General features: G+C 29.0%; 2 protein-coding genes across 2 annotated transcripts; both read right to left on the bottom strand.

The window, feature by feature from the left end:
* Positions 1-4356: 4356 nt before the first annotated feature.
* I-2 (Inhibitor-2) lies at positions 4357-18787 on the bottom strand. The gene is made up of 5 exons (XM_065504443.1): positions 18444-18787; positions 14256-14600; positions 6790-6954; positions 6620-6708; positions 4357-4693 (listed from the first exon to the last, which is right to left on the bottom strand). Exons 2-5 carry the CDS (start codon positions 14384-14386, stop codon positions 4419-4421), a joined length of 660 nt encoding a protein of 219 aa, XP_065360515.1. The 5' UTR covers positions 14387-14600; positions 18444-18787; the 3' UTR covers positions 4357-4418.
* Positions 18788-21383: 2596 nt separating this feature from the next.
* LOC135955464 (trypsin alpha-like) lies at positions 21384-22259 on the bottom strand. Its single transcript, XM_065505815.1, has one exon. It carries the CDS (start codon positions 22257-22259, stop codon positions 21384-21386), a length of 876 nt encoding a protein of 291 aa, XP_065361887.1.
* Positions 22260-26259: the final 4000 nt, after the last annotated feature.

The raw sequence follows: 26259 nt of genomic DNA, 5'->3' as shown, positions 1-26259 counted from the left end.
TTGATCCACATTTATTCCGAGCTATATTGTTTATATAAGTTAATTTTTGGTCTTACAAAAAAAATTTCTAGTCAATATCTCAATTAGATTCAAAAATATGTCATTTTAAAACTCCGTCCTTCAAAAATATTGCACTTTTTCATACTAAAGAATTTGTATAAATTTTCTTAATGTGACTGAGTCAGAACCAATGATTTGTGTTGAATAAAATATTAAGAAAATTTATAAAAAAAATTTAGTATGAAAAAGTGCAATATTTTTGAAGGACGGAGCCGAGCGCTTTCCAAAAATATAAAATTCTTTGATATCGGATGGGAAACAAAAAAATGGCACGTGTTTATAAATTTTACATGTCGAAGGTATCCTAATTTGAGCCCCCATGGCGGCGCCCCTGGAGCATTTGTAGGGCCCATTTTAATAACTTAAACTCGAATACGCCATTTGTTACGGACCGGTTGGTCTGGTGAGGTTTCCCAGTAGCTTGGCTACGCCCAATTCAAATTTTATCCCGATCGGACCATCCGTAGAAATGCCAGATTTATTTCCAAAAATTTTCGATTCTGCCCCACTGTGCAATATTATGAATGAACTTTCACGTTATTTCAATAAATTTTTCGTTCGCACTTCAGGCACATTATCATGACGTAATAGCTCAAACGACGTATTTACGTCATTTATGATTGTGTGAATATATTTTGTATACCCACCATTGAATTTGTCTACCCGTTTCTAACATATCGAAATATTGATTGTAGAACCAAAAAGTTTATATATTCTGGGCCCTCATAAGATTCTAAGACTATTAACCCTCTAACCGGCCAATTTTATTTCTAGGTAAAATAATATACCAGGTTATTGTTTGAAAAAAAAATACGTTGAAAAAAAAAATACCCGCCTAAAGGCAGCCTTGCCGGTTAGAGGGTTAAGTTTTGTCCGTCCGTATTTCCGTCTGTCTGTTGAAAACACAATAGGGCCCAAAACGAAATGAGTTAGCTGGCTGAAATCCACAAATACTACCTGTTGATAAGGTTTGTTTGGTATTTAAAATGTGAAATATTGGTTCATGATTTCACCTAGCCCCCATACAAATGGCGAAATTCGGGGAACATTTGTCTCTAGGTCCCCCTCAGAAAATGACTTAAACATTTATATTTATTTGACAGAATAAATAAACCCTCTTCTATGCTCATGTAACATTCTATGATGGACTCTCGTTTATTTTAGAAGTTATGAATTAAAATGTGTCCGAAAGCTAATTTTTAAACAGGAAACGCTACATATAAGTGCTACATATAATGGTTTATTGAATATCACTCATACGCGTGAAAGAAGTAATGCAAACGAGTGTACTATTAGGTTTCCTAATTTCCCGAACTTTTTTCCATTCCCAGGAAATATTAATCAAGATTTTGTAATACTTATTCACACCAGGCAAAAAATGTATCTTAAAACAGCTTATTCTAAAAACGTTACTGCTTTTTTGCTTTAGCAGTAAAGTTTTTCGAATAAGCTGTTTTTATAGACTTTTGCATGCGTTTTAAAAGAAGTATACAATAATTGTTATTGCCCAATGTTGGTCCAACGTTTTTACGGTTTCATTATATAGGCGGAATTATCACCAGTTTAACCGGTTAAAATTCAATAAAATCTATTGTTTTATTCAAATATTTTAGAGCTCCATCTAAGTGAAATGTGGAAAAGATGTGTAAGAGAAGAAAAATATTACCCCAAAATGTCTATAATTTCGCTTGCCTTCTGGTTAATTCATCAGTTATGCTGGTATTATCAGTTCCCACGACAATTTGGATATTCGTTGATCAATACACGTTGAATAATGATAAATGACACGTACGAACTCCACTCTGAACAACGATGCCAAATGCTGGATTGCAAATTATAAAACCCGACAAAGGTGGCAACAAGAAGCTTAAGGACTTTGTGAAGAGAAGTTAAGTACTTCGCACGCAAATTACATCAACCAAAAGTTCAGAAATAGAAATAATGTCCTTAAGGTTCTTGTTGGCACCTCTGTCCAAGATTACCCCTTAGATTTTCGGATTTTGTAATTCGACCATGTTGCGACATACAAGGCAATAGGTCGCTCTTTGCTCAATTACATAGCTCCAGTATGGACTTCATTCCTTAGCGACACCCAATGGTTTTCAAAAAAAAAACAGATGTCGCTGTTGACTATGTTGGCATGCCATCTGCCTAGTCACTCCAACCATCAGATTCTGATGCATCCGGGTGGAATTCCAAAACATCCTCAGCGACATCCCATTAGCAGTCGACCGACTGTATATTGCAAGTGCCCATTAATTACTACAGATGAAACAGAATCCCCTGTGATCTCGAATAGTGAGAGACAATTACTCAGGCATACAAGATCTGTTCCTGGCTCTTTAAATCGTTATCCTCAAAGTATTCAGGACACACTGTATTTATTCAATTGTCTCGGTAGCTCTACTAATTTGCGCCCCACAGTCCTATGGTTGAGTTCGAGTAAGGTGGCACAGTTTATCCTGCTCTCATTACCACTCACTCTGATACAAACACTAATAGCACAGTGATACAAAAGTGAATAAAAAAAAACTAGTCTTACTAGAGCTTTATTCGGATGTGCCGAATCTTATATATCTTATATTTTTTTAAAAAATTTTTAATTTTTTTAAAAAAAGTTTTTTCCAAAATTTTTTTTTCATTTTTTTTAAGTATTTAAAATTTTTTTTTTCATTTTTAAAAAAATGTTTTTTTGGAAAAAGAAATTAAGACAAAAAAAATATTTTTTGATGAAAAAAAAATTCGGGTTAAAAAATATTTGTCCCGATTTTGACCCAATGTAGGTCCAACTTAATATAGCCTCATATACATACATCGTTGCAATGGACTTTGAAATATCTATCATTAGATATTCACATAGTTATATCTCAGCCATTTGTGGGCCGATTATAAATAGCAACCGAGCCGGTTCCCAATATATTGATGAATCATGTATGTAAGTTATTTGAGGGCTACGGAAAGTTGATTTCAACATAGAGACGGACATGGCTATATCGACTTCGCTATCTATAAAGATCCAGAATATATATACTTTGTGGGGTCACAAATGAAAAATGTAGAAATTACAAACGGAATAAGCAGGGCTTCTTTTTTTAGTGAAATAACGGTATTCATAAAGTTACAGCTTCAAAACATAATTGTTATATGAGGACCCCTGCATATTTTTGATGTAGCATAGTATTTGGTCATAATTTAATTTGGGTTACTGACTACTAACATGCATTTGCAGAAAATCTTTCAATCTTTATTTCAATTAGTAAAACAGCTTTTTTATTTTTAAATTGTTTTTAACGGTTTTTATTAAGATTAACTTAAATTATTTATGCAAATCTCTTGTTATTTTCACAGTTTTTATTCTTCCTTTTTTTTGAGTTTTAATTCACTTAACTTTTGAACCCAATTAGAATTAATGCTTATTTTCATTTCCACATCATTTAATTGGCAAATAAATTTTACTTTAAAAAAATATAAATCAGTCAAAATTAGTTTTAGTTTTGTTTTTAAAAATTATTAAATATTATTTATAACTTCGTTATTTTTTTCAATTTAATAATTATTTTATTTATTAATTGGTGTTATGTGGCTCGGAAGCATAAAAGTTTTCAAAACAAAAAGAAAATACAATATGTAAACAAAACTGTTTAGGAGAAATGGTTAAAATAACAAAAAAAAAATATTGAATTTAAATGAATATTTGTGTATGTATTGTATGTAAATGAAATTCATTGAAATAATGTGGCACTTAAATTATTAAATAATTAATAAAACATTTTGTATGTATAAAGTTACAAGTTAAGCTTAATAAGCTTGGAGCTTAAACACACAATTGTTTAAAACATGTAGTATGTATTTTTATAATAATAATTTTTTGTTAAGAAATTGGGAGTTTAAAAAAAAAAAACAAAGTGAGATAGTAAGTTGGTGGTGGTATTCTTAGAATAAATGCAAATTAATTTTGATATCTAAAACAAAAATGGTTTATTATTTGTATGTATGTATATATTTTTGTTGTAAAATTATTAAACATATTTAAAATAAATATGTATGTATGTAGTTATATTTATTTGTATGTATTTATATATCAATATGTAGCTATTTCTCTACATCATCTTACTAACCTGAATGATAAATGTTTATTTATATGTAGCATATGTATGTTTTTGTTTTTTTTTTTTTACTTTTAAGTTATATTTTTCTTTTCTAATTTAATTGATTAATTATTATACTTTTTTAAAATCAAGATCACGTTACCAAATTGTTAATTTGAATTATGTTTATTATTAATAATGAAGGGTGTTTCTTTTTTGTTTGTTGGTTTGTTTTATTTTTACACGTACATAAACGACATTGAAATTATTTTAAATTTTCTCTCCACCCTGACAGGAATGACCTACAGGAAGATCAATGTCCATTTTTCGAACATTGGATGAACTTTGTGAGTCTCGTTCTTGAGCTTGAGATTCAGCTGCTGATTCGGGTGCCTGTGATATTGATTTTTCTAAATTAGTTGTTTCATTTGAATCACCGTCGTCGTCGTCAGCTAGCTCTTCTTCTATTAACTTGCGTGCTAATTTAACCGCCTCAAATTCTTTGTAGTGGGCCTTACGGCGCCTTTCGAATTCTATGCGACGAGCTAAAATATAAATAGAAGGAAGTAATTAATATTAAAAATTTATTTCATTTCAACTCTGTATTATGTTTGCAAATAAAAATATCATATTAAAACAATAGAACTACTTGAAGAATTTAATACAATTTAAGAAAAAAGGAATGATTACACGTAACTTGTTTACCAGCTTGTACTTAATGAAATATTTTATTTCATCAAATATCTTTGATAAAACAAACATTTTAGTGCCTATTATGAACTAAATTCGATTTTCGACTGTAGTCGAAATAGCTGATCGAACGAATTGTCATTTGGTATTACTTACAACCTTAGACCTGCATAAAATTAACGTAAATATTTCAGTTAGTGGTATTTGATTCACCAAAAACAAATAAAATTACAAATACTTACATTTTAATTTAATTAATTTTAATTTTATTTGCAGTGTGGAAAGCAAAATTGTGTTCATTGAAAAATTCGATGCACAACAAAATTTTCGACAGATGCCAACTTACAATACGAATTTTACATTCGATAGTCGATATTCGATAGCCAACGAATATCGTTTGTCGAATGCAACTCATAATAGGGGCCTTTATTATAATCCGACCGAAAGCACTCTTTCAGACCGAATCCGAACCCGATTATTATTGAACCTAAAAGCTTTTATATTTTATGATTAATTACTTATTTAGTAAATTAACCGAAGCCAAAACCAAACTTCGGTTAATTTTGGAAATTTTGTCCGAACCCTATTATTGAAACTAAAAATGTTTAAGCTTTGTAATTAATTTACTTATTAAGAAGGAAACAAGCAAAAGCGTTAAAAAGAATTGTAGTTGAACTAATTTTTTTGTGAAAAGCAAATTTTGTAAATGAACAAAATTTTAAGGACCCAAATAACTTTCGGTGTTACTCAGTTCTTTTTTCTCTCCAATTTCATTTCTTCTCTTCACTTTAAGTTCACGCCGAGTTATATTTCTTAAGGGTATCATAATGGATCCTATGGGTCTCGAAGAGTACACACCCCTTATCTAATATAATCTAGTTGCTCAATGTGATCAAAAATCTTGTCACATCTGCTGTGGTGGTTTATAAATGTTATCTGGGGACTTAGGAAAGATGATTTCAAGAAACGGACGCTTATAAATATGGATTTTTGTTAAGAAATTTTCGGTAGAAGAAGGCATCTATAGTTTTTCTATTGTATCATAGCTATTAATGCTTTTGGTGATTTTCAATACCAATATTCATGAAAATGCACAATAAAAAGTTCAAGATTTTTGCACCAGCTAATTTTTGGTGCAAGGAGCTTGGTGCATCTAGAGTTTTCCTATTGTATCATAGCTATTTATGGTCTTGGTGATTTTCAATAGCAAAATTTTTTAAAGAATATTTGATATAATCTGATCGATTGATAGGATAGGTGATTTCAATCAACAGACGGATGTTTTTAAATCGACGTCTCTATCTATAAGAACCGACCCAATAAATGTGTATAAAGATGCGATTAAATCCATTTCAATTCTATTTAGAATTTCCCCATTTTTATACGAAATAATGCGGCCTATATTACTTTCCGCTTTTGTAGCTAAATGTCCTTAAAATTTCATCAAACAATCGGTTCAGCAATTTACCTGATGTATACTAAAATCTAAAGCTATGTGGCATTAAACGGACAAAAACCAAGCTTCTCAGAAACATTCTTCACAACACTTCATACAAGCTTATCTGATTGGGGAATGGAAAACCCTAAAGCAAAATTCAAACTGAATCAACACAAATCTTGAATTCAATGTTATACTAAAAACAAAAAACCTATAGCTAAGAAAATACCTAACAAATTACGACTAATTATATTTTGAAATGGAAATTTGCAAGCTTTGTGTATATGTACATATGTACCTATTATAATAAAATGTGTTTTTTGAAATACAATATATAACATACCTTTTTCCTCCGGTGTCTCTTCGAATTCTTCATCAGACTCTTCTTCATCGTCGAATGAAGGCGTTTGTGTGTTGGCAGCAATACGTAATCTATAACAAACACACGCACATTAATATTATTGATTATTGTCATATTTAATTTAATATAAATGAAAAAACAAACAAACTTACTTTTCAGCTAATAATTCAGCATCTAATTGATCACGTTGTGGATCTGCTTCTGCTAAACTGTATGGCGTTTTAGGCTCATCAATTTTCATATGACCATAATCTTTATCAGCTGGATGAAAGGTTTGTAACACATTCAGTTCATCGAATTTAGCGCTTTTACGGCAACTATAGAAAAAATTAAATGAAAATTTTTTATATGTAAATGTTATTTTAATATTAGCAACAGAATCTATAATAAATTAAATTAATTACATTAGCTGATATGTAATTTTTTGTTGTATTTTTTTGTTTTTTATTGAATTGAATTTCAGGTTTATTGTTTTAATTGTTTTGATTTAATCATTTTAGAAATTTAAGGTTAAAAGAAGTAATTATAATTGTTTGATTGTATCTCAGTTATTTATGACCAGATTTTGGTGATTTTTTTTTTTTTTTTGTATTTTATTAGTAGTATTTTTAATACTTTTGTATAACAAATTTTTACATTTATTTTTACATAGTAAGATTAAGCTCTAATTTATATTAACATTTCTTATAAATTCAACTGCTTTCCTTCTAAAGATGGTGTTGTTTGTCTCGTTTTTTACACTATTTGGCATCGTATTGTATAGTTTTAAACCTTTATAGAACAGTGATTTTTGTGTGTTGTTATTATCCGCACGTTGTAGTCGAAAGTCTTGAGCATTCCTTAAGTTATAAGGTTGAATTTCACCAAGATATATTAATTGTTCTTTCAGATATTCTGGTGCTTTTCCTATTTTCATTTTTTGTATTAAATTTATAGTATTTAGTTCTAAACGTTGTTTTATATTAAGCCATTTAAGAGTGCTTAACATGTTATTTATCGGTGTGTATCTATTACATCTTAGTATTGCACGCATCGCCTTATTTTGTAGTTTTTGTAGTCTATCAATATGTGCATCTGAGCAGCATGTGTATAAAACCGTTGATCCGTATTCAAAATGTGGTTTAACAATAGTATTATATATGTTAATAGCTGTATTAATTGAAATTTTATTTCGTAGTCTTTTGAAAAAACCAATTTTCTTTCCAATTTTTTTACAAATATATTCAATGTGTTGTTTTAGTTTTAAATCCTTATCTATTAGAAAACCTAGATATTTTATATTATTTACTTTTTCTATTATCACATTATTAATTTTAAAAATTATGTTGCTGGCCATATTTATTTCCATAAGCTTAGTTTTATTTTCATTTAATTTCAATTTATTCATTTTTAACCATTTGTCAATATTATTTATATCGATTGTTAGATTGTAGTTGCATATTTCCTCTGATTCAGCTTCTGTAAATATTAGGGTATCGTCCGCATACATTACAATTTCACATTTTTCTAATGATTTTGGCATATCGTTGATATATATAATAAATAATAGAGCTCCCAGAATTGATCCCTGAGGTACTCCAAAGTCATTTGCTATTTCATTTGATTTTACATTATTCACTTTAGTCTTTTGTCTACGATTATTCAGATATGACTGGAACCACTTCAATTCATTATCTTGTATACCATATTTATGTAATTTTTGTAACAGAATGTTTCTATCAATTGTTTCAAAAGCTCTTTTGAAATCTAAGAATATTGCCATAATTTTATGATTTCTCTTTATAAATTTCCATCTGTTTATAACATAATTTACCGCTGTTTCACATGAATATTTTTTCCTAAAACCTGATTGATGTTTCGATAGTATTTCATATTTTTCCATATACTCCTCTAATTGATCTTTGACAACTTTTTCAAGAATCTTTTCACACGTTTTTAAGGAATTTATTGGTCTGAATTCTTCGCACATTATTGTGTTATTGACCTTTTCAATAGGTGTAACCATCGTTTCCTTCCAATCATTTGGGAATATTCCTGATTTTAATGATGCATTTATTATTTTTAGTAAAATATTTCCTGTTAGTTCCCAGTTATCTGTTATCGTTTTAATAGATATTTTATTATAATCAGGTTTTTTCTTCATATTCTTACATATATTTTTTAATTCTAGTAGATTTATTGCACGAAATTTAAATTTATTAGTTATAACATCTATTTTATTTTCATATTGCACGTAATCAATGGTATTGTTTATTTCTTTAATACTATTTACAAAGTAATTATTAAAGTTCTCGGCTATTTGCAGACTATCCTTATATTCTATTTGTTTAAATATCACAGATTTTATCACAGGTCTGGGTTTTCTTAACACTAATTCTTTTATTTTATTCCACATTTCTTTTTGGTTAGTTGTATTGCATATTTTATTATTTATATATTTATTTTTTTCATTTTCAATTTTGACTTTATATTTATTTCTGATTTCTTTGTATAAGTTCCATGCTTCATTTGTATTTTCATTTATTGCTCTATGGTAGCTATTAACTTTTTCATTTTTCATATTTCTAATTTCGATATTAAACCATTTGTTTTTGTTTGTCGGTTTTAATTCTTTTATAAAAGTAAATTTTTTAATAGTATCTTCTAAACATTTGTCGAATTTTTTAACATATATATCTAAGTAATTTATTTCGTCATCTTTAATTATTGCACTTAAGTCTTCCAATTGGATTATTGCACTTAGTTCTGTCTTAAAATTATCAGTATTATATTTAAAAATTTCTATTTCATTTTTTGGCTCTTTTAGTTTTCTGTCATCATAGTAAATAATTATGTCAATAGATTCATGATCTGCTATTTTATTATTTATATTATTTTTTGCCACTATAGTTTCATTGTTAGTTATAATGTAGTCTATTAATGTTTTTGAGTTTTGTGTTATTCGTGTGTAGTCATCCATTATTTGTTTCAATCCATTGTCATTTAGTATATTTTCAATTCTTTCCTTATAGTAGTCTTTGTACCAATCTATATTAAAATCTCCCGCTATTATTATATCACAGTTTTCTTCACATATTTCTTCAAGTAATTCTTGAAAATCTTCACAGAATTCTGCTTTTGGACTACTTGGAGATCTATATACTACTACTAGTATAAATGAGGTTTTTCCATTTTTCGATTTATATGCACTAATCCAATATTTAAAGTCTTTCACTTTATCCGTTATTCTTTGAATATTCCAATGTTTTTTTTCAATAGAAAAAAACCAGCAATAAATAATGGAATTCATACTTTATAAGCGACATCTTAATTACATCCAAAAATGCTAACACATACATTTTGGTTTTGTGAAAGATCAATATAAAAAGATCTAATCTAATGTTTTCATTGGCTTTAAAAAATTCTATAAAGGCTTTCAAAATATTAAATTTTACTTTACAAAAACAATAAGGTTATTCATTTCAAAAAAATATATAAAACGATCGTGAGAATCAGAGTGTAATTTTCCATTTTTTAGAAATAAATTCCCTTATATTAATGATGGTATTCATTTCAAAAAATGGAAAATTACACTATGATTTTTTTACACTTTTTCAAAACAAAAACAAAAAAAGTTGTATTTTTTATGGAATTTTGCTCATGTTTTTGTTGTGTAAAAGTGAATAATTTTCCATTTTTTTTAAATTTATTTCTAAAAAATGAAAAATTACACTCTGATTCTCACGGTCGTTTTATCGCAAAATAGTGTGTTGAGCGTCGAGGCTCATTTTTTGCTTAACGGATTTGTTAATAAGCTAAATTGCCGCATCCATTACATCTAGAAAAATGCACCGTTCGGTTTATACCAATCATTATCATTACCGCATCATGATCGATGATATTTTGTTTGAAAATATGGATGACATTAATCCGGGTGAGATGTGATTTCAACAGAACGACGCTACGTGTCATACGGAAATCGCAACCATCGATTTATTGAAATCAAAATTCAATTGGACTGCAAGGTTTTGCGATTTGACACCACTCGATTCTTTCCTGTGGGGCCACGTGAAGTCACTGGTTTATGCTGATAAACCAGTTACAATTGGGAGGCCAACATTGTCCGTATTATTCGTGGCCCAAAATTGGACGTCCAGAATGCGCTTCATAAAGAATACCGCAGTGGCCATATGCCCGAAATCATTTTTAAATGTTAAAGCCAAGTATTGATCTTTCGAATAAATATATTTTTAAATTAAAATTACTTGTTGTTATTTTTTACAATTTCAAGTTCTACGGGCTTAAAAAAATACCGTTTATACCCCTCAAGTGTTGATATGTATTTGTTTTGCTTTCAGATTTTTCAGCAAGAACAAAAGAATTTTTTTACGTTTGCCATTTAATTGTAAACAAGTCAGTTGTAATACAATTCGTAATGCTATATTTTTTATTGTCATTCGATATAAAGCATCTGTTATAACGTCAGTTTTGACTCAATTTTATGATGTTATCGGTGGATATTTAAAATTTCTAATAAATTTGAAAATAATCCATCCTATTTATTTATTAACACTACGTGGTTAATTACTTTTTTCGTTAAAATAAATAAACTAATAAATTATTCAAATTTAGCACTTTTAAACAAGGGTTACCCCTAAAAAATACCCTCCTTTTATCTCAACTAACGTTGCCGTTATCGAAATAATTGCAATTACCGTTACCGTTAAAATGCCGTTACCGATATAATCGTAAATACTGTTACCCATATTCTATAAATAATTTAATTTATAAAAATACAAATTTTTAATTCAAATTCGAATCTGTTTCGAATCTTTAGCCAACCTTGATGTTACATATAAAACGTACTTATAGTCAATTAAATTTGATTAAGATAAAATTTACATTTTAAATTGTATTTTCATTAAAATTTAAAGTAGCTCGTTTGCACACTAACATATAGTTTACAGCGTGCTAAGAATTTGTAATTATTGCATTCTCCTGATAGCTTCTGAATTTTAATCACTTTTTATTTGGGTGTTAAAAATTATAACAAGTTCTTACATATCGTCACCTAAAATGCAAAATAACGTAATATCATTCCATAAATTTTCGAGGTGATGGGCAAAAATCCATTACAACTGGAAGTTAAGTCTATACTTAACTTTTCCGATTTTATCTTTAAAGAGAATGACAAACAAATTTCCGAATTAAGATATTTCTTTTTTATTATTATTATTTTTAACATATTCTCCATTATCAATCAAACTTTTGATTTTGGTATTTTTGTTGTTACGTTATTTTGCATTTTAGGTGACGATATGTACTTTCCAAGTATTCCAAACATTCTTGAATGATTCACTACACCTTTCTCAATTCAAAATGAAAACCTGTAACAGACTTTGTGAGAAACGCGTATTTCATTTGCTTTAAGATGGAAATTAAGGTTCTCAATAAGCCGTGGTTTCGAAATATTGTGTGCAAAGTGTGTAGTGAACATTTAAAACTGTGGAAAAGCCTTTTGGAGTTTGATTTGGAGAGAACCAAAAAACCGCATAGATAACTGGCAATTTTATGTTGACATGACCATTGGATCAAGAAAGACTAGCCTCTAAGAGAAAACATGACAGTTGAAAAACAAAATGAAACTGTCCGTCCTTGGCTTAGATAAAACTGGTCCATGTTTTGCCTTTTTTTCAAGAAAGTTTGTACAGAAAAACTAAAAGCCGGAATTTTTACACTAACGTACATACAGTCAGCGTCAAAAGAAAGTGTACAACTTGTTTTTACATTTAAAACGTTTTATTTACATATTAAAAAACAATTTTTTTTCCAGTTCTAGTATATTTAACAAAACACTTAATTGTTCTCTTGCAATATATAAACAAAAAAATAAACTATTTCAACTGCAACAAAAACAGTAACAACAAAACCAAAAATACTCCATTTTTAACGCGTCAGAAAAAAGTGTACACATTTAGAATTGCAATAAGATTTTTCTAGCTACATAAAAAAATATATTGTTATTCTTTATTTTTGCCTAGATTATAATTTTTTGTGGATCTTGCTGCTAGTCTCATGAGATTTTAAGATAGTAGCTTTTCTTGTTTGATCGCGAGAACTTTAAAACCAAAATGGGAAAACAAACTGCAATTGAAACAAGAAAGTAAGCCATAAAATTTAAAAATGAAGGCAAATCGTCACGTGAAATCTCCTCTATAATAGGAAGAAGCCATAATACTGTAAAAAAATTATAGACAAACAAAAAAATTTAGAATTTTAGAAGATCAGCAACGTGCCGGAACACCAAAACGCCTTAACAACCTTGAAATACGATCGATTGTGAAAGCAGTGAAGAAAGTATTCACAGTAAGTGCAGTAAAATTATGCGAAGAATTAACAGATTCGTCTGAAGTGAGAGTTAGTAACAGTACGGTTCGCCGAGCGCTACACCCAAATGCTCTATATGGTGGAGTTCCGAGAGAATAACCCCACATTTCCAAACGAAATAAAGAGCGACTTCGAGAATTCGCAAACAGGTATAAAAACCAAGAAAATTGTTTTGGAATAATGTGCTGTTTACGGACGAAAGCAAGTTTGAGATTTTCGGAAGTAAAAAAAGGAGTAAAATTTGGAGAAGCAAAAATCAAGAGTTCGACCAAAAAATGTACTATCCACCGTAAAACATGGTGGTGGTTAGGTGATGGTGTGGGGGTGTATGGCGGCAAGTGGCATGGGAAAACTCATATTTATTGATAGTTTGATGATCAAAACCGATTACCTAAACATTCTTATAGAAAATATGGAACCCATCATTAGAAAATTAAATCTAGACCGAACCTGGATCTTCCAACATGACAACTATCCGAAGCATACTTCTTAACTTGTTAAAGAATGGTTGTTGTATCATACACCGAAACAACTGGAACAACCCCCACAGTCACCGAACATTAATCCCATTGAACATCTGTGGTAGCATTTGGACAGACAGAGAAAATGAAATATTACCAGCAATGACTCTCTACACGAAATCCTGCAGGAAGAGTGGTTCAACATCCCAACATCGGTGACATAAAAATTGGTAGAAACAATGCCAAGGAGGCCAAGTCAAATAAAATACTAAACACGTTTTTTCTTCTAATTTCCCTAAACTGTACACTTTCTTTTGACGCGTTAAAAATGGAGTATTTTTGGTTTTGTTGTTACTGTTTTTGTTGCAGTTGAACTAGTTTAGTTTTTTGTTTATATATTGCAAGAGAACAATTAAATGTTTTGTTAAATATACTAGAACTGGAGAACAAATAGTTTTTTAATATGTAAATAAAATGTTTTAAATGTAAAAACAAGCTGTACACTTTCTTTAGACGCTGACTGTATATAAAAAACAAACTGTTGCGGTCAGCTGGTCTCTTGCTGTCACCACTACAATTACGCCTTGATATATTTAAATTTCCTATATATTTTTACTAATTACTTTTAGCTTATTTTCACTGTGACACAATGTATGTACTTGACAAACAAACACAAAATAAATAATCACCTAATTAAAACTTCTTTAATTTAAATAAAATACTTTCTTGATACCTACACTTACAAACATACATGAACAATTAAACAAAAAAAAATCCATAGTTATAATTACCTTGCGCCAGTACGATCAAAACTGCTTGATGTTTTTAAAATGCCCTTTTTTGGTCGTTTACCACCAGCACCACTAGCACCATTGCCACCTCCACCGGCTTCAGCATTACCACCATTCGAAACACTTTGCATATTGGTTTTAGTGTTATTAATCGTTTTAGTTAAGGTCAATACAATTCTAAAATATGCTAAAACTTCTTGTTGTTTATTTTTTTATTCTTGTGTCGTAGATACTTAGATAATTATAACTGAGTATACAATATTATTTTTAATATTCGTTTTGTGGTAGACGGCGATAACTGGTACTGGATGTAGTATGTGTATTCTTGTTGTAAATTCACTTAAGCTGTAGTATTCATTTATGAAATAAAAAAAAGAAAAATTAAATCAATTTAGAAAGAAAGAAAAAACTACAATATTTTATTAAAATGAATATGGAGGTGTTACGTCGTCACTATATTATTGTATCATTATGATGGCAAAGTGTTGATAGCAAACATTCTAAATAAATTCAAATTTTTTTTACGGCTTTTGTAAAATAAAAAAATTAAATTAAATTCAAACGTATAGCAGATACCAATAAAGAAAATGTAACAGATTTGTATACATATGCATATAGATTAGATAATAACAAAAAATATATGAATCGTGTAGAAAATAATAAAAGTTAATAATTGAGAGGAGAAGGATCTCAAATATCTATTATCTTAAATATGACCAAATATTTACAAGTCAATAAGGATGACATGAAATAGAATTTATAAATTAAAACAAAAAGGCAAAGGGTAACACCAAAGTCTATTGTCAGAAACCTAATTCATGCAACAACTAAATACATGTTAGTCAATGTTTTTTGTTGTTTTATCAGATATATGATTGTTTTTATTTATGTTTGTCGAGATTATTTGACAATCTCGCCTCTATGTATCATTCTATATGCAAACATATTTTAAAAAATTCTTGTGACACTTATTTGAACTTATAATATAGGTTTATATCATTCTTCAAATACCTTTCAATTATTCCCAAATCACCTAATTTTATTGGGCCATAAAATAACAAAATATTGCGTGTTTCCTTAAATACTTTTACTTTAACTTTTTATAGTTTACTTAACAACAAACGATTTTGTATAAACAACTATGTATATAAGTAACAATATAGGTACACAAATTATTATCAAACATTTATTTTTAATTTATAGATAAAAATGGTGTCTTTATTTTCAAAAGCAAACTTTTGTTTACATATGTTCGAACATTGTTTATGAAAGTAATTTTAGCTTTTTTCTAAAGGTATTTACAGGCGACAATACTGTGTATTAATTTTTTTCAAATTTAAAATATTATTAACTTAAATATATTTGGGGGATTCAAACGGTCTTCTATTAGGTCGTATTGCCATAATGTCGTAAAATATTATTTTAGTTTAAACAAATTGTTGTTGAGCTGCAAACAAAAAAAGAGTTATTTTATGACAAAACAATAAACATATCTAAAAAGTATTATTAGTTTAGAACGTTTTTGGTTTGAAACACAACAAAAATTTTTTTAAAATCAAATAAGATTTTACGTCATTATGACAATACGACCTAAAATCAGAACGTTTGAATCCCCCAATTATCAGGTAAAACCTTGTTTTACTATTTAATATTGTTATTTTGGCAATTATTATGGCTTTATATTACTGAATTGTGATAATAAATGCAAATGAAATGAAATCCATCCGGTTTGTCAAGAATCATTTTAAAAAATTAATTTCTTGTATGAATACATAAAAATTATTTGTATTATTTGTAAATATAATACAATGTTTGTTTAGACGATGAAATTGTACTATAATACATACTTTTTTTTACAAATATTAATACTCAGTATTGTCGCTCAGAAAATAACACAGTAAAAACAAAGGTATAACAAGTAGTCTGACTCTAATTTTTGTTTAAATTACTCTCACACATATACGGGTAACGTGGGAGTTCAGAGAAATGTAATCAAAAGAAATATATTGAAATATTAACTTTTAATTTTTTATAAAATAATAGCGGTATTCACAATGTGAGTACTTGTCCTAGTAACATTTCAATTTCTAATGTATTTTGTTTTTATTTTTTTGATATTGTGCTCTTTTAATACATTACCAAGCCAAGTACTCTACATTGTGAATACCGCTAATGTTTTTTTTTACAAATTATTACATTCGGGGTTGTCATAGAATGTTGTACCGCAAAGGAAGCTTATCAGATGCGGTTATAAGGAAATGACAAAATGTTTCAAATTTTGCTAAGAACAATAGGTAATAACGTACATGGATGAGAAAAAAACACCAGCTTGGACAAAATGTCAAATTTTGACCCCCTCTAACTCAAAGAGTTCTTGAACGATCTTGCTGAAAAATTGTGTCTGAATTACCTTCCAATAGGACTAATAACATTGGTCAAATCCCTATCGAAAGACATCGATTTCAAAAGTTGGTTCACTTGACATGAAATCCCCCATATACATTAGAGCTACTCACTTCATATGAGGAGGAAAAACGTGATTTTGTTACCCCCACAAAACGAACTTTGGTGTGTTTTAGGATGTCTCCCAAAATATTTTGAGCTGACCAATTTCAAAAAAAAATATTTTTTAGTTTATTTTTATTTAATTATTTTTTTAATAACCTAGCTTTTTGGCCATAACCTTTTTTTTAAAAATTGTTTAAAATTATTTATACTTGCAAGGATTTTTTATGAAAAGGGTATTCATTCAAAAAAATGGAAAATTACACTCTAATTTTTTTACATTTTCACACAAGAAAAAAAATTCCACAAAGAAAATACAACTTTTTTTGGATTTTTTTTCTTGTGTTTGTTGCGTAAAAGTGTAAAAAATCATAGTGTAATTTTCCATTTTTTTAAATGAATACCCTCGAAGATTTTTATTTTTTTTTTCAAATTAAATTGAAATATTTGAAAATTTACTTTATTAAGAAATATATCATAATTTTATTGATAGCAAAAGCAGCTTTTGCCTTCATTATTTTGTGAGGAAAATTTTACAGGCCAAGTAGCAGAATTTGTCTACCGATTCGATGAAAATTATCACCCATTTTGTTAAAACAATTTTATCACTTACACGTGTAGTTGAACGCTATATCCCTCAATGGTAATTTGGTAAAATAAACTAAATTAGTGATAGCCAATTTCAAAGATATAGCTTCAATAATATGGCCACTATCAACTGTCAAAGTGCGTAAGTACCCATTGGAAGACACTTTATATTATTGTGACCCGAAAAATATATTGATTATCCCTAAAATTAATACTTTCGTGAAGAATATAAGATTTAAAAATCAATTTTAAATTAAGATATTTCTCATGTTTCTTGACTACTATGAAAAATGATTACTACAGTCAGTATAGTTTAAATATGTATATACCTACATACTATAATGCAATATACAATACGCCAATATAGCCGTGAACATTAAACTTGACCTTCAAACTAGGGCAACAAATTTCATTAGTGAACTAACTGACAACTCAAATGGAAAATGTTTTCATTCCTTTTAGAAAATCTAAAACACTGTAAATAATGTAAATTATGTACGGATAAAGGTAAAAATTTACATGCATATGAATGTAAAATATACATACATAGTTTCATACATCTGTATGTACATTTCTGTAAACAAACAAAATTTCAACAACAAAAATAAAATCCAAGTACGAATGACCCCACTAAACGGATTTACTAATGCATACGGTAAATATAAAAAATAAAAGCAAACAAAACAACAAAAAGAAAACCAACAAGAAAAGTGAACAGCACATAATTCAGGCTGCGCAATACATGTCGGTGTTGGTGGGGTCTAGAGAGGCTGTTATGAATATATAACACATGGTTCAAATGGGATTGTAGGTGTTGTTGCAGTTACTACTGTATTTTATTTTATACTTTTTCAGTAAAAACTCTTTCAACTGCAATGTCTGGTTAAAGGAAGAGTACAACAACACATCAGTGGGGGTTAAGGGAATAACGTAAAAACATATTTCGTAATCACCAGAATGAATGATGCATCAGTTTACATTATACTAAATTAGTTTAATTAATTGTATTTATGAAGTGTTGATGATGACAACTATGATAATAGAGATGATTAACAAATAATTCCAATGAAATTTTATTAAAAATTGTTTACTTACATTTATTTTGTTTTATTTTAAAAAAGCTCTTATTTATTTAATTCTTTTTACCAAATCAGCAAAATTTTGAAAATGCTCACAGCTTTTTTTTTTGGGAAATATTTATTGTTTTTTCACACTCTTTTGAAACTTTACGGCATTATATATTGCCTTTTCGATTGTTTGTTTTAATTCACGAGTATTTGTTCTAAAAATATATCACTTGATGTTTATTTTTATAAATGTGTATATATATATTTTCTTTTTAATTTGTATCACGGCCCGTTTAATACAAAATCGCAACAACTCCCTTTCTTTTCTGCTTTTGCATTAAATTTGTTTCTTCGATTTTTTTTCACTTGACAGATTCATATTGGAAAATACTTTTGTCATTTTCTTCTTCATATGCTTGACATTCAGTCGAAACTGATATCAAGGGAACGATATAGAGTTGCCAATACATTTTTTCATATGTTCGATTACTAAAAAGAATCGATAAAAGTCAAAACAATTTGCAAAAATTGGTGGATTAAGTGTTCAAGTGTTAAGTGGATTAAGGAAGTTCAAACGACAAAAAGATGAAAAAAGTGAACATGGAAGGAATTGTTCGAACCCAACAATTATTATCATACTACTCCAGTCCCTAAAAAGTCATAAAATAATATAAAAAGGTCTTATTTCATATCCTGAACATGGGATTAATTTTTTATTTACAAAATATTTCATAAAAAAAACAGCTTTTTACACATTCGAGGTGATTTGGTATCAAGCTAACTTACTATACCAGCCAATTTCTATCCCTTCATAATATCAACGTTCAAGTATGAAAAAAGAAGCAGTGTCATAAAATTATTTTCTCAAAACAACTCTTAAAAACAAAACGCGGGAATGTTCGTCCTTAAGAAATTCCCGCTGTTTGTTCGGCACAGTCTAATAAGTTATTTAAAAATTAAATGCGGGAATTGATGTAATGGTATTCCAGTTATTTGTTTGACACAGTTCAAAAATTGTTGAATGATAAAGAAGCGGGGATTTCAGCACTATATTTTTATATGGAAAAATTTATGGATTTTTCTGGCAGGCACCAGCCGAATGTGTTAATAAAACGTAGTCTTGTATAGTCACTACAAAATTTGGTATGTATATATATTTATGGAAAAAAATGGCAACCAACTCATTTTGGAGCCAATTTTTTTTAGATATACCACTAATCCAGCTTTGTGGAACTTTAAAAAGGATTATTGTGCAGACTCAGAGGAAGAATGCTTATTGGCATTCAGGGAGGCAAACAGGGAAATGGTGTTGAAAAAATAAATACATATATTTAGATCCTCATATAAGTTTGTCATTCCATATATAACATCCGTCTGTGTAAAACACTCTAACGTCTAAAAAGACAAACTATGTTGAAAATTGTAAAAAACGATCGTAATGCTTATAGAACTGAAAAAAAATGTTGTTGTGGGCCGCTTTTGGCGTAAGTTGAACTGTATAGGGGGGGGGGGGGCGGTTCGCAAAGACTCCGATAGCTATAATGATCCAGATTTATGGGCTCGCAAATAAAAAATGTGGAAATTACAAACGGAATGATAAACTTGCATATTCCCTTGCCACTCATCGTGATGGGTATAAAAGGGGAATATATCTAGGGACTTAAACTTAAAACCTTTATTTTACCAATTGTTTTTTAAGGGGCATTCATTGACCTCTTCATATCTTTAAATATAAATAAAATAAAGTGAGTGTGAGATTTCATCAAAATTGTTTATTTGTTTGAAAGGCCTATCGATGACATTATGTATGGAAAATAACATCGTCCAAATGTCCTTCGTGGCTTTGCTGGATGGCGCGCATCCGAAACGTCCAATTTCCCATGGCTCTGGCGTATAAATCAGAATGAATTTGACCGATGGCAGGGATTTATGGTTTGTGGCTATTCGCATAGATCTACGACTTAAGAAAACCCCACAAGAAAAAGTCTAACGGGGTTAAATCGCACGATCTCGGTAAGCAGTTCACATCACCTCCACGTGAGATGACCATGTCCTCAAATCGAACGTAGCATGAGCTGTATGGAACGTAGCGTTGTCCTGTTTAAACCACATGTCGTTGGTGTCCAATTGGTCAAAAATAAGTTGGTAATCATCGGTCGATGACGCTAGCCGAAAATCCACACCAAATCTAACTTTTTGGAATGCATTGGACGCTCTTAGATCTCATGTGCATTGGTATCGTCCCTAATTCGACAATTTAGTTTGTTGACATACCCGTTCATCCATGAATGCTCCTCACCTTAAAATGGGCGAAGCTCGCGGAACGCTTCTCGAACAGAACACCCAATTTATTAATTACACATCTTGTTGAACGCTCTATCCGATCCTGGTGATTTTGCAAAACAAACTGAATAATTCGGTCGCTATCATCTTTCAAAGTTCGGAAGTTCTTATTGGAATACCCTTTAATTTATAATACATACATATGTACCTATTGTTTTGTTAAATCCATTAATTAATATGAATGAAACATGTTAGAAAAGACCGAATGCAAAACCCTCTATTAGTTTTATTTTTACAAAATTTACTAAATAAATTTTAATAAATTTGCCAATGCAAAATTTTAAAAATAAATTATATGTAAAATTTATTAGTGTCCTACAAATATATTGTAATACAAAAAATTCAATATTCTTCTTAAATAAGAAAACTTGTGTTATCTAAGATAAAGGATTTTGAATACAGTCCCTCGATATTATGAAAGGTACACTACTTTCTTGTGCAACATTTCTGTTATTTTATTATGCAATTTTAGGACAATTGCTTAAAAATCCCCAACACTCACCATCAAAGCCATGATATCTCGAACATTTTGTTTTATAGGAAAGTTTACCAAAACTGTTATATGTATGTATGTTATTTTGAGTAATATAAATTCTTTATTAAATATAAACAACAATTAGATATTTTACACATTTGGTTTCGTTAACAAATATCTTGGTATAAAGCCACCATAACGTCGAATTACATTTCTAATCCATGAAAACTGCCTTCTAGTGTTAGTATAGACACCTGGAAACGCTTTACGTGCACATCCAATACCATATGAAACTATGCCATACTGAACTCCATTATTAGTTAAGGGACCGCCCGAATCTCCTTGACAAGCATCTTTTCCCAATGAAGCGGCACAAACAACCAATTTTGATACGGGGAATTCTTTTCTAAACTTTTGTCTGCAGGTTTTATGCGGAACTCGCTGTACTGTTGCACCTCTCAGAATATTTGAAGGTATATCCGTGGTTTCCCTTAAAGATCCCCAACCGCTAACTAGCATATTTCGTGGAAGTTTAAAATTCGGACTAGCCAAACGCACTGGTCTCACCTTGGGTGACCATTTGAAAGGTTTTTTAAGCTTAATCAATCCAATATCATTATTCATAGTTTTTCTGTTATAACCCGAATTAACTATAACATATTGAGCGTATCGTATAACTCCTCCGCGTCCAAGAAATCGAGAGCCAGCTCTTATTTTAAATTTTCCGACATCTGTGAGACAATGTGCTGCTGTTAGAACCCAATCAGCGCTAATTATGGAACCGCCACAAATAAAAAAATCCTTATCAAACAATGCTACTTGATAGGGAACCTCAACAATATTTAGCGGTCGTCCCCCAACAATACGATTTATATTGCCAGAATGGTTAAAATATGAATTCGTAGAATTTATGAAGTGATCGCCAACATTTAAATTTAAAACTTCTGTCGAATTCAAAAACTCCTCCTGGCCATAGCAAATGCAAAAACACAAACCAAATAGAATTACAAATTTCACCGACCACATCTTAACGATTATGGAACTTTTCAAAGAATGAAATCAGAAAATACTTTCTTTGTTGGATCATTTCACATTCATTCCATCATGACTTTTTGTTTTAAACAAATTACATTAGAATACATACAGATAAGTAATTAATGCAAACTTTTATTTTCTACCTCTTTTTAGTCTATCTTCGTATCATATATTAATGAGCAAATTTTACATGTTTGATTATTAAAAACCTAAAACATTTCCATATTTAGCACCATAATTTATTAAAATCATTTTTAACTGTTGATTAAAAATTCTGACTGATGTGTGCAGACAGTTAATGACCTGTAGTTTAAGGTCGGAATACAGTTTTTATCGGTAAAACTTCAGTAGGTTAATTAATATATAATAATATATTTACTATTAATCTTCAACTTTGACAATTTACAAAAAATTAATAATAGATGCTTTGGTTGTGTTACGCAAAACTAGAAAATATATTCATATATTTGTGCCGAACTGGTGTGATTCATTCAGAGCTTCGAATTAATTAATTCAATTTTAGCTTAATTCGCTAAAATCTTAATTCAGAATTATATATGGTAGCAATTCATTCCATAAAACCTTTCCCGATAAAACAAATTCTTTAGGTTCATTCAAAGGCTTTATTTGAATAGAATTCATTCATTGTGATTAAATTTTTGTAAATTTAATTCTAATCCAAATTGAAATAAAATACTTATTCATGATACAATAATTCTAGAAGGTAGAATAATTAGGGAGAGTTTTCAATATTTACACCTATAACGTCAAACTATGATTTTAATTTTTACCATTTTTATTTTGTTTTCGCGATATTTAATAGATTTAACATGTTTATTCAGAAACAAACGCAAATTTATTTGACGAAATATATTTTTTCTTTAACAATTTGATTTTTTCATATCGAGGGCCTATATTCAAAATTCATTTCAGAATCGGCGTTCGCTATTTTGATAAACGATTAAAAATGTCACATTCATGATCAGCATGCAAAGAATAGTAAGAAAACATGTATTGCAAGAAGAAATTAGTCGAAAACAATATTTGAAAATTAATTATTTGCATTCAGAAAAATTAATTGGGTAAAATACAGAAATAACAAAAATGCAAAACAGCAAAAAAAATAAGTTTGTTATGATATTCACACCATAGATTTTTGCTGTTTTACTGAACATTTTACCATCAAAAAGTAATTTTCGTGAAAATCAAAGATATAGAGGGTTTTGAATATAAGCCCTCGATATTTGTTTGTTTCGATTAGAGCATGCTGTATTTACCAGTGACTAACATAAAGTCTTACTTCAGGATCAACCTCTGGCCAAGTGGTGAAAATGTATTAGTAACAAAAACAAAAAATTATTTTGTAATTACTTGTTTTTAACTATTTTTATTTATACTATTTTTGTTAAAAGTTAATATGTATATTTAATTATTTTATTTAGTAGCTTTTATTAGCCATTAATGGCCCCTAAGGCTTGGTTGTATAAATTGAAGATAAATAAATAAAATATTTATTATACAAAAAAACCATAGAGAAAATATACCTAGAGTGGAAACAAGAAAAATACTCAAAAAGTTTTTTTTACTAATACATTAGTAGGGTTCGCGTACTTGATAATTTGTAATAATTTGTACAAACTATCACTAGAAGTTACTGGATTCTGTTCCTTTACTTTTAAAAACTTGTAAGGAGAGAGCAAGAGAGTGTTAAAAGTGAAAATTCATAGATAGAGAAGATGATATTTTTTACTGGACATTTTTTGTCCAGTAAAAAATATCAACATAAAAATATGTTTAAAACATATGGTTGCAAATATAAACAAAACTAAAAAGTTGAAAATTAATATAATTTACATGTTTGCAAAGTAAAGATGTAAAATAACACAATACATTTATAATAAAATACAACTTATTTTTACAAATTTTTTTTTGTAATTTTTCAGATTGAGAATAATTTATTTTTACTCTCTAAAATAAAGTTACTGGATATTTTTTACTGGAAATTACGCGAACGCACCTATTCTCATTACTTAGGATTTTGACAACTGAGTTAGTTAAGTCTTTGACAGGAGAGTTTACGATGTATAAATCTATGCCTGGGACCATTTATTCTTTGACCGAACTCAACAACTGATAGTAATCTTCAGTAATAGTGTTTCTTTTTTAGTAGGCAGCATTGCCTTCTTGCAAAAGTGGGACCACCCTAATGTACATTTATTAATTAGTAACTTCTTGTAACCTATTAACGTAATTTATTTGCATACCATCTACTATTCTATTTGCATACATATTTAATTATGATAATTCAGAGTTCAATATTTGTTGTTTCTTTAAGTCAACATTTTTATAGAAAATAAAAGTTTTTTCTTCGTACCGCCATTTTACCACTTTCAATCAACTTTCAATTTGTAGACAATTTTTTATCCGATTGTCTCCAAATTTTGGTATAAATTTGGTTTATGATTTTTTAAATTCAGATAACAAGACTGACATAAATTTTAGAACGGTTATTTCATGTACGAGTGCCTAGCAAAATTTGTAATGATCTTGAAAATTGTAAATTTTTTAACTAAACAAGGTCCATTGGGTTCAGTAATATACATAATTATATAATAATACGAGTTAATAAATAATAAAAAGAATGCGTGTTGATCTAATTTGTTTTTTAATAATTAACGTATGAACATATTACACCTACATAAATATAATATTACAGATTTGCTAAAAAATACGATATAATTTTAATTTTTGATAAGATTATAATATTTTCCATTTAATAAAATATAAAATTCATCTATAATACTCCTGGGGAGATTTTGCGAATATTAATTTTTAGTCCATACAAAAGAAAGATTACTTCAAAAAGGGTAGGACTCACATGAATCATTTCAAACCCAATTCATAATTTTAGTTGCCGGACTACGGCCGGGTGGAAGGGTTTTAATATCTATGGTATCGAAAAATATATCGATACATCTGTCAAAATGTAATAAAAACAAGTAAGAAAGCTATATTCGGCTGTGCCGATACACCCTTCACCAAATTAATCTTCAAAATAAAAATTTTAAATATTTTTAGGTAAACAAAATTTATTTATTTTTCCAGTTGTTATTTTTTAATTTTTTGTATAAAATTTTTGTTCGAATTGTTTTTTTTAAATTTAAAATTTTTTTTTTTTAAATTTAAAAATTTAAAAAAAAAAACTTTTGGTGAAAAAAAATTCGGGTTAAAAAAATATTTTTTTTCCGATTTCGTTTCGATTTTTACAGTCGATAATCGAACCCAATAATCGATTTTTTAATAATCGACCTGAATTTTTGGGAACTATAGCAAATGACTCATATACGCTATAATTACGGATTAACATCATATTTTGGAAGAGTATTATAACTCCTTTATGATGAGGATGAGGCACTTTTTATAAAAATTTCTTAAGTTTGAAAAAATTTCGCATTAAAAAATGAGGCCCTCCGTGAATATTTTCCGATGTCAGCTGAAGATTAATGCAAGCAAAAAACGTAGACAATACTAAAAATTCCGGAATTTTATTTCTATTTTGATTAATCGTTATCAAAAATATATTTCAGCATAAAAATCGGAGTATATAATCGATCACGAAATAATCGTTTTTAGACCCTGAAAATCGATATTCGACTATTATGGTAATCGATTTACTATTTATTCACTACTTACTATGGTCTTATATACGTCGTTGCAAAGGTCTTTGAAATATCTATCATTAGATATCCATATTGTCTATATGAATGACTTGGTAATAAAGATATAGGTCAAAAATCGAGGTTGTCCTGGTTTTTTCCCTATATCTCAGCCATTATAAATAGCAACCGAGCCGGAAGAATTCCGGAGATATAGATGTATGAATCGTGTATGTAAGTTATTTGTGGGCTTCGGAAAGTTAATTTCAACAGACAGACGTACATGGCTTAATCGACTCCGCTTTCTATAAGAATCCAGAGTATATATACTTTAT

This window comes from Calliphora vicina, chromosome 3, assembly GCF_958450345.1.
Source record: "Calliphora vicina chromosome 3, idCalVici1.1, whole genome shotgun sequence".
In the NCBI taxonomy this organism is placed as follows: domain Eukaryota; kingdom Metazoa; phylum Arthropoda; class Insecta; order Diptera; family Calliphoridae; genus Calliphora; species Calliphora vicina.
The sequence above is the reverse complement of the archived record's forward strand: the minus strand, read 5'-3'. Positions and strand labels throughout refer to the sequence as shown.

Bases quoted from the DNA above. Each gene is read 5' to 3' on its own strand.
- I-2 (XM_065504443.1), bottom strand. From the start codon at position 14,386: ATGCAAAGTGTTTCGAATGGTGGTAATGCTGAAGCCGGTGGAGGTGGC. The intron at 6,709-6,789 runs GTAAGTTTGTTT...TGTTTGTTATAG, and splicing joins GCTGAATTATTAGCTGAAAA to ATTACGTATTGCTGCCAACA. The intron at 4,694-6,619 runs GTATGTTATATA...TTTATATTTTAG, and splicing joins AGAGACACCGGAGGAAAAAG to CTCGTCGCATAGAATTCGAA.
- LOC135955464 (XM_065505815.1), bottom strand. From the start codon at position 22,259: ATGTGGTCGGTGAAATTTGTAATTCTATTTGGTTTGTGTTTTTGCATT.